We start from the raw sequence: 15119 nt of genomic DNA, 5'->3' as shown, positions 1-15119 counted from the left end.
GGTCTGAAAACGCTGGAAAATCCTTCCTACTCGGAGCACAAGGGATAAAAAAAGGGTGTCGCCCATCGGCCCTCAGTCCCTTGCTCCTCGCTGCACTGGGGCGCAGCGGCCAGGCACGACCTGACGTTTCCAAAGCCAAAACTCCATCCCTCCCCTCGAGCACCTTGACCTCCAGGGACTTTCGGGATCGGAGGAGGACGAGGAGGAGGAGGAGGAGGAGGAGGAGGAGGAGGAGGAGGAGGAGGAGGAGGAGGAGGAGGCGGCGGCGGGCGGGACGCCGCCGCGCAGGCGCACAGCGCCACCTGCCGCCAGCGCACGGCCCGGCGCGGCGCGTCCGTCGGCCGCCGGCGTCCCGGGGCGCTGGCCCTTTAAGGAGGGAGGAACGGCGCCGGGCCCTGACGCCGCAGCGGCGGGAAGCGGGAAGCGGCCTGGTGGGCGGGCCGGTGATGGCCGCGGCGGCCCCGGTGGGTGCCGCGCTGTTCGGGTGGGTGGAAAGCCGGGGTTCCGCGCCGTGGCGGCCTGTGGGTGGCTGTGGCTGAAGCTGAAGCGGGCGGCGGCCTTTGCCGCCCTCCCCCACGGGAGAGGAGCAGGCGGGCCCTCAGTGTAGAGGCTGCGCGGGAAACCCGAGCTCCCCGGGAAGGGTGGCCGCTAGTAGTTAATATTATTCAGAATAAAAGGAGTGAATCTTTAAGCTCTCCTCAGCAGACCGCCTGCCCTGGGATGTGAAAAAGGTTTTTCTTTTCTCCTGACCAGCCGGGATCCCTCTCTGGAAGCCGGTGGCCCTCCTGAGGACTGGCTCAACCGAAGGCGACGGGTTGACGAAGCCTGGCTGCAGAGGCGGGAGAGCAGAGTTCAGACCCCCACTTTGCTGGGAGCGGAAAAGGTTTAACACCTGCAAAACCTGTGCTTCCCGCCTCCGTAGTGCCTTTTAAGTTAAACTGAGTGGAGGGACCTTCCCCTTCAAACCGCAGAAGCAAAGGTGAGAAGAGTCCGGGTCACGACGGAGCGTGAGGGTGGCCTGCTGACCATGGGGGCTGCTTAACGGGAGACACTCGTCATTCTGGATCTAGAGCCAAAGCTTGGTTCTGATTTTGGGTTTTTTTTTTTCTGCGCAAGGGTTTTAATAGAAAGTATATTCTTTGTTTAATTGAATGTAGTGGCCACAGATTGCTTTTTCTGAGGAACTTTGTGAGTTGAGGTTGGAGCTACAGGATGCAGCCTCGAAGGGGACTGGGGAGAGGATTCCAGGGAAGCTCAGTGCTGTTTGAGGGAACTGCTTTTGGACGTACACAAAGAAGGAGCTTTAAGGAGCCTAGGGAACTTAAGGGAAACCCTTGTTTCCTGTCATATGTAGGCATTTCCAATATGAGGTTGCACTTGAACAAGGTGGTGTTGGGATCACAGCTTTGGACTCAGAGGACCGTAGAGCCACGGAAACAATCAAGAACTCAACTCCTCTTGAAAAACAAGGGGGAGGTGGGAAGTTTGCAAGATGTATGAGAGATGGGATACCACAGTTTCTCTCTGAATCTGCTCTGAGAACCCAAATAAATATCTCAGTGATGCTAGAAATGGCCTCTCTGCTTAAGGAGAGAGGTTGGTCGTGTGGCTTTTCTTCACACTTAATCCAGGCTTGCTCACTGACCTATTAGTTGTCCCTAAGGCACTTGGGTGGTAGGAGCCTCTATAAACACTGCAAAATGCCATCAAAATAAAGCCAGTTGTGCCTTGTGCATGATAAACTAAATAATCTCTTGAGCTGTCTTCCATGTCTAGGCATCTGTGACTCAAAGAATTGGATTTATGTACTAGCAGTTAGTTATACCAGTACTCATGTGTTTGTGCATTGGTTATGGTTTTTTCCAGTTAGGGTTGTTCCCCTGCTGTAATGTTATCAATATACCACCTTGAAGGGACCACTAGAAGTATATCAGTGCAAAGATACCATATGCTGATTAATTTCTCTTAATTGGTATGGTTTACAAGTTGTATTGGTATGAACCCCTTTTTGTCAGCATAACTAATTATAACTTGAAAATGGTACACTAATTGTATCCTTACAATTGAAATGGTATGTTTTATATAAACAAAATTTAAGAACTCATGCTTCTGGATCCCCTGCCAAAAAATGTTTTCCTCATGCCTTAATTTCCCACGTAAAGGGAGAAGCTTGCCAGGCAAAGTAGCAGTTATAATGAGAACATTACTTTATATCTTGTCTCACTTTTTGTCTTGCCTCAAATAGAGTCAAGATGTACATCTGTCATCTCTACAAATATGACAACGTTATATCAAGAACAGGGGAGGATCCCCTGAAAGGTTTATTCTGCACAGATGCAGCATTCTGGGATTCCCTGGAGGCGTACTGACCAAAGAAGGTTTTTATTTGATGGTAATGGTAGGAAAAGATTTGGATCCCTCTGTTAACCTGACTTGATATAGAGATTTACTCCCCGGGCTTGTTGAGATGATAAACTTTCTAGCCTGTACATTACCTTTGCACTGGCCTGTTTGCTAAAGCAGTGCTTTTACTGGCACAAAAATCAATAAACCAAAAAAGCTGTAAAGAGCCCCAAAACTCCCAACAGATAAGCACAAACCTGAGAGTTGGAGTAAGAAAGAAATTAGTTATCTGTGTGACTGCAACAGTTTGGGGTTCTTTGGTTTTTTTTCTCTAGGCCAGGATAAAGCAAGAGAGGGTCAGTGAGTGTTTTGTTATGTTCCTTTTCTCAATGCCTGGGGAAAGCATTTTTCACCTGCTCTTTCTGTTTTCTTTTTTACTGGCCAGCAAACACATGAGCAATGCTGCCTCCTATAAAGTCTCCTTCTGCCTACATGCATTTAAATCTGTAACAAACATCACAGCGTTCTTAAGCCTTGTCTATCTCTCTATAGCTATAGACAGTACTTTTAAAAAGTCTTAACATAAACATACAGCATATAAAATTTGTATCAAGACCCCATCAACTCTACTGCTTAATTAGCTCCACTCTGCAGTCCACAGTTTCCTGTTGGACGTCAGTGAAATCTTAGTCAGACCCATCTATGCTTGCTGAACAGACAGAGATCTGAAGCCAAAGGAAAGTTACTTAAATATCTGTGATGCATTGAGGATGCTGCTAATTCTCACTGGATTTTGAGCTTCTTGGGCAAAAAGGCAGAACTGCAAAGATTTTGCATGTCTGCCCTCCTAGCATATGACCCAGTAGGAGCAGTCCACACTGGTTATAGTGAATTCTAGGATCCACACATCTCCAGTCATGATTAAATTTGTCACATGTGAAAAACCCACCTTCCTCCTGTTTTACCCATGATAAACAGAGCAGTAAATTTGTCCAAAAGAACTTCTGGAAGGAAACAGCATAAGCACACATGCTCTGGAGAACAGGCTGTGCAGAGCATGAACAAAAGAAGTGGCCTGTCTGTCTATGGTAAAACATGTCTCCAACTGTCTAAGAACAAGTATCATTTCTCTGTGTCCTACAGAAAATTATGGAAGTGGTTCTTGTATATGTGCCTTGATACCTATTTGATGAGAGTATAAGGCGTTGAAAGAAGTAAAAGTGCAGCCTTAGTACCTGCATATTTTTTAGGCAAAGTAATCCAAGTACTGGTTGGGAAGCAAAGTCTTTCTGAGAGGAGCAAACAGACTAACCTGAAAATGTGCTAAGAATTCACAGCGTTTGTGCCTGGCTGAATTCACATTATTTCATATTGCTACATGGCTAGAAAACAGGAATTTACCATACGGGTAAGTCAGGAAGTCTTGAAGCTGCTAGCACCTGACTGAAAACTAATTTGCACTGTAAACTGTAATCAGAAGGGCAAAACTGAAATGACCTCTGTGTGAAAGTGTGAAACAAGGCACCTATTTGTAAATTCTTGTGATGGAACTCCCAGCAAGTGCCCTGGAAAAGAAAACATTCTAAGGGTTGAGTGACAGTGGACTTCTTTGCTTTATCAGCCATGCTGGAAATAACCTCTTTTTGGTGTTTTCTCGTGCTCGCTGTTCACAATAGCTGGGATAACTTGAGGAACATGTCTTTCAGAGGAAATGGGCATGCCTGTAAGAAGGTGTGTGGGGCTATGTGCATGAGAAAGTTATATCTATAGTTGGTACAGGTCTTTCTTTATTCTCAGGCTTTCTTGAAGGTGATGCTCTTTACCCCATACCCTCCACCCCTCCAGTAGTTTTGTGTTTTCTTTTCTTTTTTGAAGGTTTTGCTTTACTTATTATGCAGTCTTCAACTTGAGCTCATTCCTAACAAACTGAGAGCCTCAGTCACGCTTTACTGGAAAGAATTCTCTTCCCCAAGTATATTAATACTGAACATCTTGCTGGTCACAGGGGAAAGTAGGCACTGGCTGTCACAGCAAGGACATCGTAACATGCAAGCCCACGTAGTGGGGGCTGAGTATTTCCTTACAGTACCAACTTTGCTTTCTGTAAGGAGATAAATCACTGGAGCTGTATTTATTTCTTTAAGGATTATGTCAAGTTGCAGTGTCTTATTTCCCGAAACGCTGTTAGCCTCTCCTCGTATATTTCCACAAAATCTTGGTGTTCCTATTTTTAGACTCTGTTGGAAAGTGTTGGGCTAAGTTTAGATTGTGCTTAGCCAAGCTGATACTTTCAATGGTAGATGTGTGGCTCCCCATAACTTTTCTTAAAGGACAACTTAAAAGGAATCATCATCACTTATATATTAATAGAGCCTTACTGACTTATTCTTCCCCCCTATGGATATTAGTCTAACAAAGCTATTAATAGGGAGCTACAAATTGGAAGGAAGACAAAATCAGTTCAGAGCAGGGGGTAACCTATGGCCATACCATGCTTATTTATTGCAGCTATACCAGAACAGAGATTTAGTGAAATCAGACTTCAGGTCTGGTTTTCCCCGTTTTGGCAAAGAATAACTGTAATCCAGAACTGATGTTCACTTCAGCAAACACTTCAGCGTTACCTCCTCTCCAGTAAGTCCCTGTAACTGTGCTGTGAGAAGAGCAACAAGCTTGCATTGCCTTCCTTTAATTTCTAGGTCATTTTACGTATAGAATGTTAGAATGGCATCGTGGATGATGATGTGATAAGCTTTGTACTCTGCTTGGGAAAGCCTGTTGGAAGAGAAGGAGAAGAAAGAGCAATGAGGGGGATTGAGCAGAAAACCAGATATGAACATAGATACATTTGGGGGGGAAGGAAAGGAAGAACTAATGACACTGTAGTTCTCCCTCCTCTGTCAGGTTGTTTGTTCTGTTACACAGCAAAGACATCCACCATCGGCTGTGCCTCTGCAACCAGACATGGAGATGGCCTCTACTATGCATGCTTGGGCAGCTTGCTTTTACTTTCTTCTGTCATTCAGTCTTACTGTGTGATCCACTTAGCTGGGCTTTTACAACTGAGTCACTCTGAACAGCTGAGGTGCTGAAACAAGAATTCCCTGCAGCTAGTAAGCGATACTGCCAGTCACCGGGGCTGTACAGGTCCGATGTGTCCACTAGAGGACAGTGGTACACACCGGTTAATGCCTTCTTGCAGCATTCCTGTGTGAAGCTGTTAAATTTTCAACTAATTTGAGATTCTTCATTATGAAATGCTGTCATATCCAGAGCTGGCTGCCTGCCATATTCAAGTAAGGATTACTTGGGTTAGATTTTATTTTTAAGTGTTGGTTTCTCAGCTTTGTTAAATCATGCCTCTTATCAATAGATGCCTTTTAGAGGTTCATCTTGTGTTCATAAAGCCTTTTACCTAAGGAAGGATTTTGATTTGCTTGTCTGTATTACTCTTCTCTTTCTTCTGACACACCCTGTTCAAACATTCCCTACAACTGTTCAGAAAACACGCTTGCTCACATCTATGACCACCTAGGCTGTTTATCCTACTGCGGCAGGGAATCCACATAAGCTGTCGTTAAAAAGCAGGGCTTGGGGCCTGCTATATGACCCATAGCTAGAGGGAAGCCTGTGTGCTGCAGTGATCTCAGTTCCTTCAGAGCAGAGAGAGCATAGCAATACCAGCACAATCCCCCCAGCCTGAAGGGAGGAGCTGCTGCAACAAGTCAAGGTTTAATTCAATCAAGTGATCTTTGGGAGAGGTGAAGCAGGTAAAAGTTCCAAATGACCACGCTTGGTGAAATTGCGTTCCTGGGCTAATTTGTTATGCTGAACCCAAGGTAACCCACCTCAAAGGAAGAGCAGGGAGGCAGCCAACAGGTGACCTAAACATGCCTTCAGGGCAATAACATGAAGGAACTGGAGGGAGAGAGTTGTTCAGCTGGGGATTAACTAGCAAGTAAGAAGGTTCTGCTGTTTCATCTATTACCTGAGCAATTAAGCAACAGATAATTTTTCTGAAGGAGCTGAGTATATTCCTGGTGCTGTAATGTATTTAAATTTATATCACACTAAACCCTGCAAAATAACTTGGCATTTACCAGGCTATGAACTCAGTGGCTCCCACCCGTCTATTAGAGAGCACTCCTTCCCATAGAGGATCAAGCTGTGAATATTTTAATAGGTCATCGTCATCAACAGTGGATACTGCAGGAAAATCTTGGCAGGTAAAAGAAACAAGGGTTTAATTGGAGAGGATTAAAGGCGTGTCAATGTTGGTTTTATCTGACACCCTTTCAAATCAAAGTCTATGTCTGTTCTAGGCAGTTTGTTTCTTACATAGTTTCTCTAGTTTATCAGTGACTCAGAAATACATGAGTCTCCTGTGGAGTATTAAGAGGGGCTTAACCTATGCATTGTAAAGACTTGTGCTAATGAGGTTTGAAGCAAAGAAAATCAGATTACTTATCTGTGCCACTACTTTGCCACTGACCCTGACAATTTAATGGTGATTTATTATTTCTGGCATGCCTTCCAGGCCTGTTAGCAGAATGCTCCGAGCAGAACTGCCCTGGAGTTTTTAGGAGTCCCCAGAGAACTGCACTGAGAGCCATTTCCCCACATCCATATCATGTATCAGTCACAGGCAGCATGGAGAAACACTCTTAGAGCACTATCTAACCCGCGCCTTTCTTTTACTGCAATTATTTCCTTAGTATGGGATTCAAATCTGTGTGCTATACCTTTCGCCGTGACACGTGGGCCAACCTCACACACGTCCTGCAGCATTCTGGGCTTGACTTGGCAGGTTTCTGCTGAGCGTGCTAGTTCAGTGTTTGCTTCGTAATCAAGCATGTGTGGGTACCCGTGTTCTTTTCAGAAGGGTTATGCATGTGCTTAAAGTAAGTATGTGTTTTAAGTACCTTGCGGCTTCCAGCCAAAATGGCAAACACTTGGGCAGAATTCAGTTCTAAACAAGCTGTTCTAAAAGACTTCTTCAGTACATACCAGCCAGCCAGATATTTGACATGTTACTGGGACATGGTGCTGCTTCAAAGCTTTTCAAGGAAAAGAGAAAAAGCCAGTGGTAGCACTGGGGATGATTTGAGTCACTTGAGGTCACAAATTTGCCTGTCATTATTATGAAGGGATTAGTGCCCTAGACTTTTATATCCTCAAGAGATTCTTCATCCTGTTGTTGGTATGCTAGAAAGAAATGAGTTCTCACTCATGCTTCATATGTCTGCTTGGAGGCGAGGCAGACACCTTGTCATAGTTGTCATATCAGGCATCTTGCTAAGATGGTGTACAGGGCCAAACCAATGAGCTTACTTTGTGATAAAACCACAGTCGAGACAGACGTTGGTTTATCCCAGAATTGCTTCTGTGCATTTGCTATCTGACATAAAGATACAGTTCTTTTAATTGCCTACGAGCTTTCTGGAAGTACTAGAAGCTTTGTGAGAGGGTGCATCTTAGGACTTGTCTGCTTGGTGGTTTAGACTAAAGGTGTGAAGCACATGCATAAACTAAAAGCTTATAACATTTACCATTAACTTTCTTCAGAAGGAAAATGGCTTTACTTTGTTATATAGCAAACTTTAGTTCTCAGTGGGAGCATTCACTCTGAAATCTGTACGTTCATTAACTTCACACCTTGAGTTAGTGACCTTAACTTTCCCAAGTGCTGCTATGTAGACAAGCTCTCAGCACAAATGATGTTCCCAGTGAAATAAAACTTGGTACAGCTGATATCAGTGACTTGTAAGCTGGGAGTAAAATGGAAGGCATCATAAATTCATCCGTGCCTTGCAGGCGATATCATATGCTTTTCAACTGGCATAGCCAAAAACCTGTTTGTACATAGATATCATTCCTTCCCAGTGGTAGTCACTGAACAGATTCTGCTCTACATGCCAATGGTCTATAAGACAGCAGGTGTTTCTATATCTAACGTACTTCAGCTCTGAACCCAGGGCTGTTATTTTGACTTGGAATCAGGACACATTCATTCCAAAGTGTATGATCCTCACTGCCATAAATACTCTTTTTTTGTTGTTGTTGTTCTTAGTGTTTTGCATTATTTTAAAGAAAAGATCACCGTGATGGTCTTCTCTATTTGATTCAAGTGACTTTCCATACTCTACCTCTGTGGGGTTAATTATTTCCCCTTTTTAAAAAGGATTGATTACAAAAAATTGCATATAACGTTCTGGACTGAATCTCATTCAGACAGGTGGGTGTCTTGGTATTGCTACTGACTATCTACAGAAAAGATAAATTTAGGTATGTTTGGGGGACGTATCTGGTAATCCTAAAATGCAGGGTTCAAAAAGCAGACTTCTTAGTTGAGTTTGTATATAGTTTGAAGAATCCCAGTTGTAATAAACAGGGAGAAATAGGTAGCTTGTATATGCCTTATATCTAACTGAAAAATCTGAAAGCACTTTAGTTAATTAAATTCTCTCAAGCATCCCTGTGAGGTAGGGAAAATACGTGATATCTAAGGGTTACATCACTTTTGAAAAAATGTAGTTGCCTAAGGTATTCACGAGTTGGATTTATTTATTAAACCAGTATCCAGCCCCATTTGTGTTACATCTGAAGAACTCCCTGTACTACTGAAATGCCAGGAATGGCAGTGGAAAGGCTGATGGTGAAGGAATGATGGGGTAAGGGAGATTATTCCCAAAATTAAGTTTCAGGATTTAACAGGTTAGGGCTTTCTGAACTGGGTGTCTGTTATGAAGCCTCTGTAACCTCTGAGGATCTTGGGGCTCCCTGTTCTTCTGGAACATTAGATGACAAGTCATCACAACTCTGCTTCACCTTGCCCCTAATTCACCTTAGCAGCATATGTCTCTAAGGATTCAGTTTCACCACATAGGGTGAGCAGAAATAGCAGCTTACTGTCATTGAAAGAGGGAAATACAGGTCCCTCATCTCAGCCCTCCCTTTCTCCTGGCTGTGCAGTTTTGCCTCTTACCTTTTACTACTGTTAGCAGCTGTTGGATTCCTCTGCAAGCCAATTTAGTTCCCTAAAACAAGAGAAAAAAAGACATTGGAAGGAAAAAAAAAAAAAGGTAGTTATTTTATTTGTCACTACATTAGTAACTAGTGTGATGCAGTAAGAGTGAGACCACAGACCAAGGTGTTTGATGTTGGATACCAGCTGCCCACTCTCTGTTTTGGGATGTTTCAGCTTACCTCTGGTCCTAACCTGTAGACTGCGTGGCCATTAGTTGGGCGTTCAGGTTGGAGTGTATTAGGTGTGCTTCTGGAGCACACCTTTCAGTTTAGTTTCATCTGAAACTGTTGGGTTTGTGTGCTTTAAGACCGCTCCATGATGCAAACCAAGTGCGGTAAGCGGGGCCAGTCAGGCAATTTGTTCCCAAAGAAAACCCCTGAGCTGAGCTAAAACATAAATAGAGACATGGCCTTAGTGAACTGAATCAGCTCTGCCAGGGAAGGGTATGGCTGCAAAGCTAGAAGAGTGGGAATTACCTGCTGTCCTTTGGCAGGCTGTATATCTGTTCAGCTGTGAGCACACACAACCTAACAGCTGAGATATTGCCCAAATCCAAGTTCTTAGTGCTCACCTCCCTAACAGCTTGATGCCAGCTCTACTTCACTTAAAAAAGCTGACAGGTTTGCAGCAGAAAACTGCATGCCATGAAAAGTGTGAGGGCTTTTAGCTAAAAGCTTGAGTTTTCTTGCTAACTGCACAAGAAAATGCTGCAAGTGAGCAAAGATACTGAACTTGCAAACAAGCCATCACATTTCATTCATGGATGGGTGCAATTTTGAGGCATGTGTACGGTTAGCCGTGTTTGATCTGATCGTGCGTACATACCAAAATCAGTCCTAAAAGCATACTTGCCACACCATGCTTTTTGAAAAACTCAGGGTGTGACTCTCAACTAAAGTGGTATTATGAAGGGTAAGCTCCCAAATGTAAATCAATAGCCAAGATTTTAAACAAGTCATCTTGTAAGCACCAAAGCTGATGAATCATGGCTTCCTATGTTTTGTATCTCGTGACTGATGGCTACACCTTTGTAACGCGTGTCTGAAGTCTTTCAGACAGATGGACAGTAGCTTTCCTATGTGCAGATTCTCTGATTTATAGAAATATATGGGTATCTTCCATGAGGATAAAGCAGAGTCTCCCTGTTCAGCCTATTTTCATAAAAGTTATAGGACCTAAACTTTTTTAAAGGTACCTCTTCCTCTGTCCTGTGTGGCTCAAATGGGCCAACACTCTATCTAGGCACAGGGTGATTATGTCAGCCTCATTTCCATAGGAAGCCAGATAAGAACAGGGAGCCAGGGTTAAGCTTTCAAAACTCTATTCGAAGGTGAACCAGAAGCAAAGAAAAGGACGTAGTAAATCATTGCGACACATACCTTTCTGGTGCCTGCCTCCTGAGCGGGGTCCCAGACCCTTTCACGGCTCTGTAGTTTGCGGGAGGAGACGGGCATTGCAGAGCTGGATTGGGATTCTGCACAGCAGATAGGGAGTTGTTTCCTGGGAAGCGCTTGGGGAGCATAGGCCTCAATTGAGGACAGAGTTTGCTGTATCACAGCCATGTACTTCATTACCTAAATTATTTTAAGGATCAAGTTCCAAATTAATAGGTGAACTTTATAGTTAGGCTACCAGGCTGCAATTTCTAAATGTATCTAAGGAATTTGGAAATGTAACTGGGACATGGGAAACCAACTTGATTTGGGAGAAAAGATTTACTAATCAAGGTCTGCAGTAGTCAATTTTCCATTGGATTTTAGTTTGCATAGCCAGATATCCCACATCAGTTTAATCTTCTTGCAGGCATGTTCCCAGTATTGCATTTTGGAGCTGAAAGATTTTGTGTTTCTTGTAGGTAGCTTAAAGATGGATGCTGCCAAAGAAGTTCAGCCCACAGGAGAGTTCACATGTCAGCTATGTGGCTTAACAGCTCCATACACGTACTATGGGCAGAAGCCACCAAACACACACTCTATTGTGTAAGTACAGTCTTTCATATTACAGACTTCATTTATGCTATGAGCATTAGAAGCCTTGTATTGTGGAACGACATGCACTGCATGCACCCAGTAACATGCCATATTGCCTCTGAATATGAGGCTTGGTACTTAAAGTGACCTTCTTTTTCCAAAGGGGAGAAATGTTAAAAATTGTCAGCATTGATAGGAAAGAAAAAATCAACTTTCCCATCCCGCTTCAATACCATGCAAAGATTTCTACTTAACCTATTTCCTAATCCCACTATTTACCTATACCATTATTTTCTTACTAGAATACTGTTGACTGTCAGCCTAGCATTTCTGGGAATAGCCCTTTCCTCACAGCTGTGTCAGCTGGGCAGCATGTAAACACTGCATGAATTAAATACGTATGGTAAAACCAGTTTTTAAGAGCTGTTTGACATGACATGGAGTTTTGAACAGCAATGCTTTTTTGTATGAATTAGACAATTCTTTGGCAGATTGTATGCCATTGAAGTATGTGGAAATTTAGTACGTATTTACATTTTGGTAGACCGAAGCCTTTTTCATGTCTGTTAAGTAGGGATGGTTTGACCAGAAACTATGCAGTTACAACTTTGTCTGCAGACATTAAACTCCCCATAAAAGAAAGCACTTTTAGCTTTAAATCTGTAGCTCTGTTGAGGCCATCCTGGTCAATGAACCCATCAGGCAAACATGGTCAGGAACTCACTGAAACTGGAAGTCAGGCATGTACTCAGCATTTCACCCCACTAGGACTGCTCGGTTTCTTATAAAATGGAAACAGCTGTTGACCACCACACCTGCCTGGGCTGTTTTCCTTGGGCAGCTGTATTTTTATCATTCCAAATCCAATGGTGCTACTGGTTTTCCCTCTTCTACTCAGCAGAGCAATGGCCCACTTTTGATCAGGTCTATTCCTAAAGAGCCTGAATCAAAGCTGAACACGAACCTTAACTTTAGGTTATCCAAGCTCAGTGTTAACATCTCAGCTTTATTTGGATTGCTGGCACTCAAAAAGCAAAACAATAATGCTGAAGCACAACACTTCTGTACATGCATTTAAGAAATAGCTTTACACACTATCTTTATTGGCTTGCTTTCTGGCCTACTCACATGTCCTAAATGCAATGCTGCAGGAAACATATGCCAGACATGAAGGCTTGTACGGTGGCCCCGTCTCTACTCTGATGATGACTACATTAAGACTGTGAATCTTGCAAGGGAAACTTTGCAAAGGTAATCCAGTCTTTGTACACTAGCAGACTTGTTGACAAGGTGATCTGCCATGTTAAGATGCCTGATCTTTCCTAACAGTGGAAGCCTTGAGCCATATCGTTTTTTGGTTTGAGTGGAGAGGGAAAGGAAAAAGGAATACACTCACAGACGCACACATACGTGTGTGTGTGTGTGTATGTAGACAAGGAGAAGGCAGTATGAGTTAAGAGAGTACCTTTTAAATACATATTGTACTCCATATTACTACAGAATCCAAGTTTAAGTCCAAGAATAAGCCAGCCTTGCAGGGTGCCCTGTGCAGACACCCAGCTGACTTCTGTAATACTTTGCCTGGAGCTCCTTAGTCTTTCCCAAGCAGGTTGCCAAATTATTAATAAATGCACTCCCTTAATACCCTGGAGCAAACAGTACAGTCTGTGACATAAAGTAAGCATATTTCAGGTCATGGCAATGCTGTGCCAGTAGCTCCTGCTTTCAAGAGGTGGGAACCTTAGCTTTACAGCAGTGACATAACTAAGAGCAATAAAAACTTTTTATTTTATACTCACATGCACACAGCTTTGGAAAAGAACTTCTAATTAAAAGCTGTGCGACTGAAAAGATAACTTGACAAGGTACTGAAGCTGGCCATGCTAAGGAGTGCCTGTCATAAAAATGGAAGATAAAAAAAATACTTTAAGGTAGAGCACTCAGAAAAACCTAGTAAGATAACGTTGAGAGGATCACCCATTGCCGTAATTTTGGAAGATAGAAAGTGCAGTATAGGACTGAAGGCAGCCACAGTGTTGGTTTTGAAGAGGAAGGGAGCTGCATAGCTGCTACATTGCTTCCTGTACAACACCAGGCCAAGCAAATCAAGTAGAAAGGGCTGATGATACCTTTTCAGCCTCTACAATTTCCCCACTTCGACTCCCCCCTACTGTGAAATCTACCCTTAAAAGCCTGAAATTATTCTCTTATAGGCTTTTGGAAGAAAGCTATGTCATGAAGGATCCTTTCACCCCTGACAAGGACAAATTCCTCATCCTTGGGTCTCATTGCAGTTTGTGTAGAAGATCAGTATGCGTTGGTACAGTAAGTAACGAGCAAAACAAGCTTCTTGAATCATTTCTTTTTGTTCCAGTCCTGGTGACATGTTAGAGAAAGACCAAACAGCAAAACCCCAAACAGCCTATTTTTAAGGCAAGCTAATTGTATGTTCTCGTGGATTCCCCCAGATAAAGCTCTTTCTTTGTATTAAATGAAAATGATCAGCAACTTTAAGTGTTCTATTTACAGATAAGCACAGCCCAGCCTCACAAACACAATGGGTGCTCTTTTCCGCTTCCCTAGCACAAGGAAATGCAAGGGAGATCACATACCACTTCAAGACCTTTAAGGTTCAATAGATCATACTATACCAGCAGTAGGGTTTTTTTTTTTTCTGTAAAGGAAATATAAATGTCCATGGATTGTTAGGTTTGCATCCACAGCACAGGGCTGCCATCCTATTTGCAAAAGATAATGTAGAAAGTGAGCAGGGAAGAGAGTTGTCCAATGCCATGATAGCTCTCTGAAAAAGAATGAATTTGAGTAGCAGCTGGTGGGCAACCTTAAAACTGAAATCTGAGTGCAGTCTAGAAAGGTGGCATAAAATTACAGTTGTCTTAATTCCTTCTCCTCAGTGCAGAACTGGCCCCTTTGTTTGCTGTGAGTTCAAAGCAAAAATGAAGACAAGTTATTACACAATTATCAGTGTCCGGAGGCTGTACTGTGCTGCTTTGAGGCAGTACAATGAATTGAGGAAACTTAGGTTCCACTCCTTTCCCTCAGCAAGCCAGTTCTGTGGTTGAGAGAGACTCAGGACTCATGCAGCAGTCAGGACTCATGCATGACTCAACCCATGGGGAGATATCACCTGATTGATTGTTTACATGGACAATAGCATGTATTTGTTACACCAGACACCATTGCCCTAATATCAGCCAGATCCTGGCCTTCTCTTTCAAAGTGGTTGTTTGCTATCCTAGAGTAAAGTGCTTAAATCTAGAGTGCAGCTATTAGCAAGAGCACACCTTGGTCTTAAGTGTCAGCTTTAGCAGTTTTCAAATTCAACCTTTTCAGCCCGTTCTGTAATCACAGTGGTTCGGGGCCAGCTCCAGTGACATGATCCTTACTGCAAGTAGCTAGTAGAGGGAGTTTTAAAACAAACAGACCTGCTAAAGACTTGGTGAAGATGCAGAATTTTTTTTCATGTTTGGTGACCAGTTATAGTTCTGGTGGGACAAAGTAACACCTCTGACCTCCTCAGAGTATGAGGTGTGATAATCTGAGCAACTGAGACAGCTCATATGCCAATGCCAGACAGTTTCTGTGTGGGGACTTGAGGAAATTCTCTTGAGCAAAACAAAGGGTCAAATTACACTGACAAAATTTAGAGCGTTGGACAGACACAGCCAAAAGGAAAGTGGCACACTTGGACAAGTTTAGCTGCTATTCTGACTTGCAGGGAGTTAGGACCAAGGATGGATTTGGTCCAATGTCCTAAG

At 43.3% G+C, this 15119-nt stretch overlaps 1 protein-coding gene across 2 annotated transcripts in view; it reads left to right on the top strand.

Moving 5' to 3' along the window:
- Positions 1-373: 373 nt before the first annotated feature.
- The window catches only part of CDPF1 (cysteine rich DPF motif domain containing 1), a 23977-nt gene continuing 9231 nt past the window's right edge, over positions 374-15119 (top strand). The window contains exons 1-3 of one of the 2 annotated variants that reach the window (XM_052788770.1): positions 374-431; positions 11230-11349; positions 13554-13665. In XM_052788770.1, the coding sequence (XP_052644730.1) occupies positions 11237-11349; positions 13554-13665 (225 nt within the window). In that variant the 5' untranslated portion in view covers positions 374-431; positions 11230-11236. Of the gene's footprint in view, positions 432-792; positions 980-11225; positions 11350-13553; positions 13666-15119 lie in introns of those variants that run through there. The other variant, XM_052788769.1, reaches the window with a different exon arrangement.

Source organism: Harpia harpyja, chromosome 6 (genome assembly GCF_026419915.1).
Source record: "Harpia harpyja isolate bHarHar1 chromosome 6, bHarHar1 primary haplotype, whole genome shotgun sequence".
In the NCBI taxonomy this organism is placed as follows: Eukaryota; Metazoa; Chordata; class Aves; order Accipitriformes; family Accipitridae; genus Harpia; species Harpia harpyja.
This window is presented reverse-complemented; position numbering and strand designations above follow the sequence as displayed.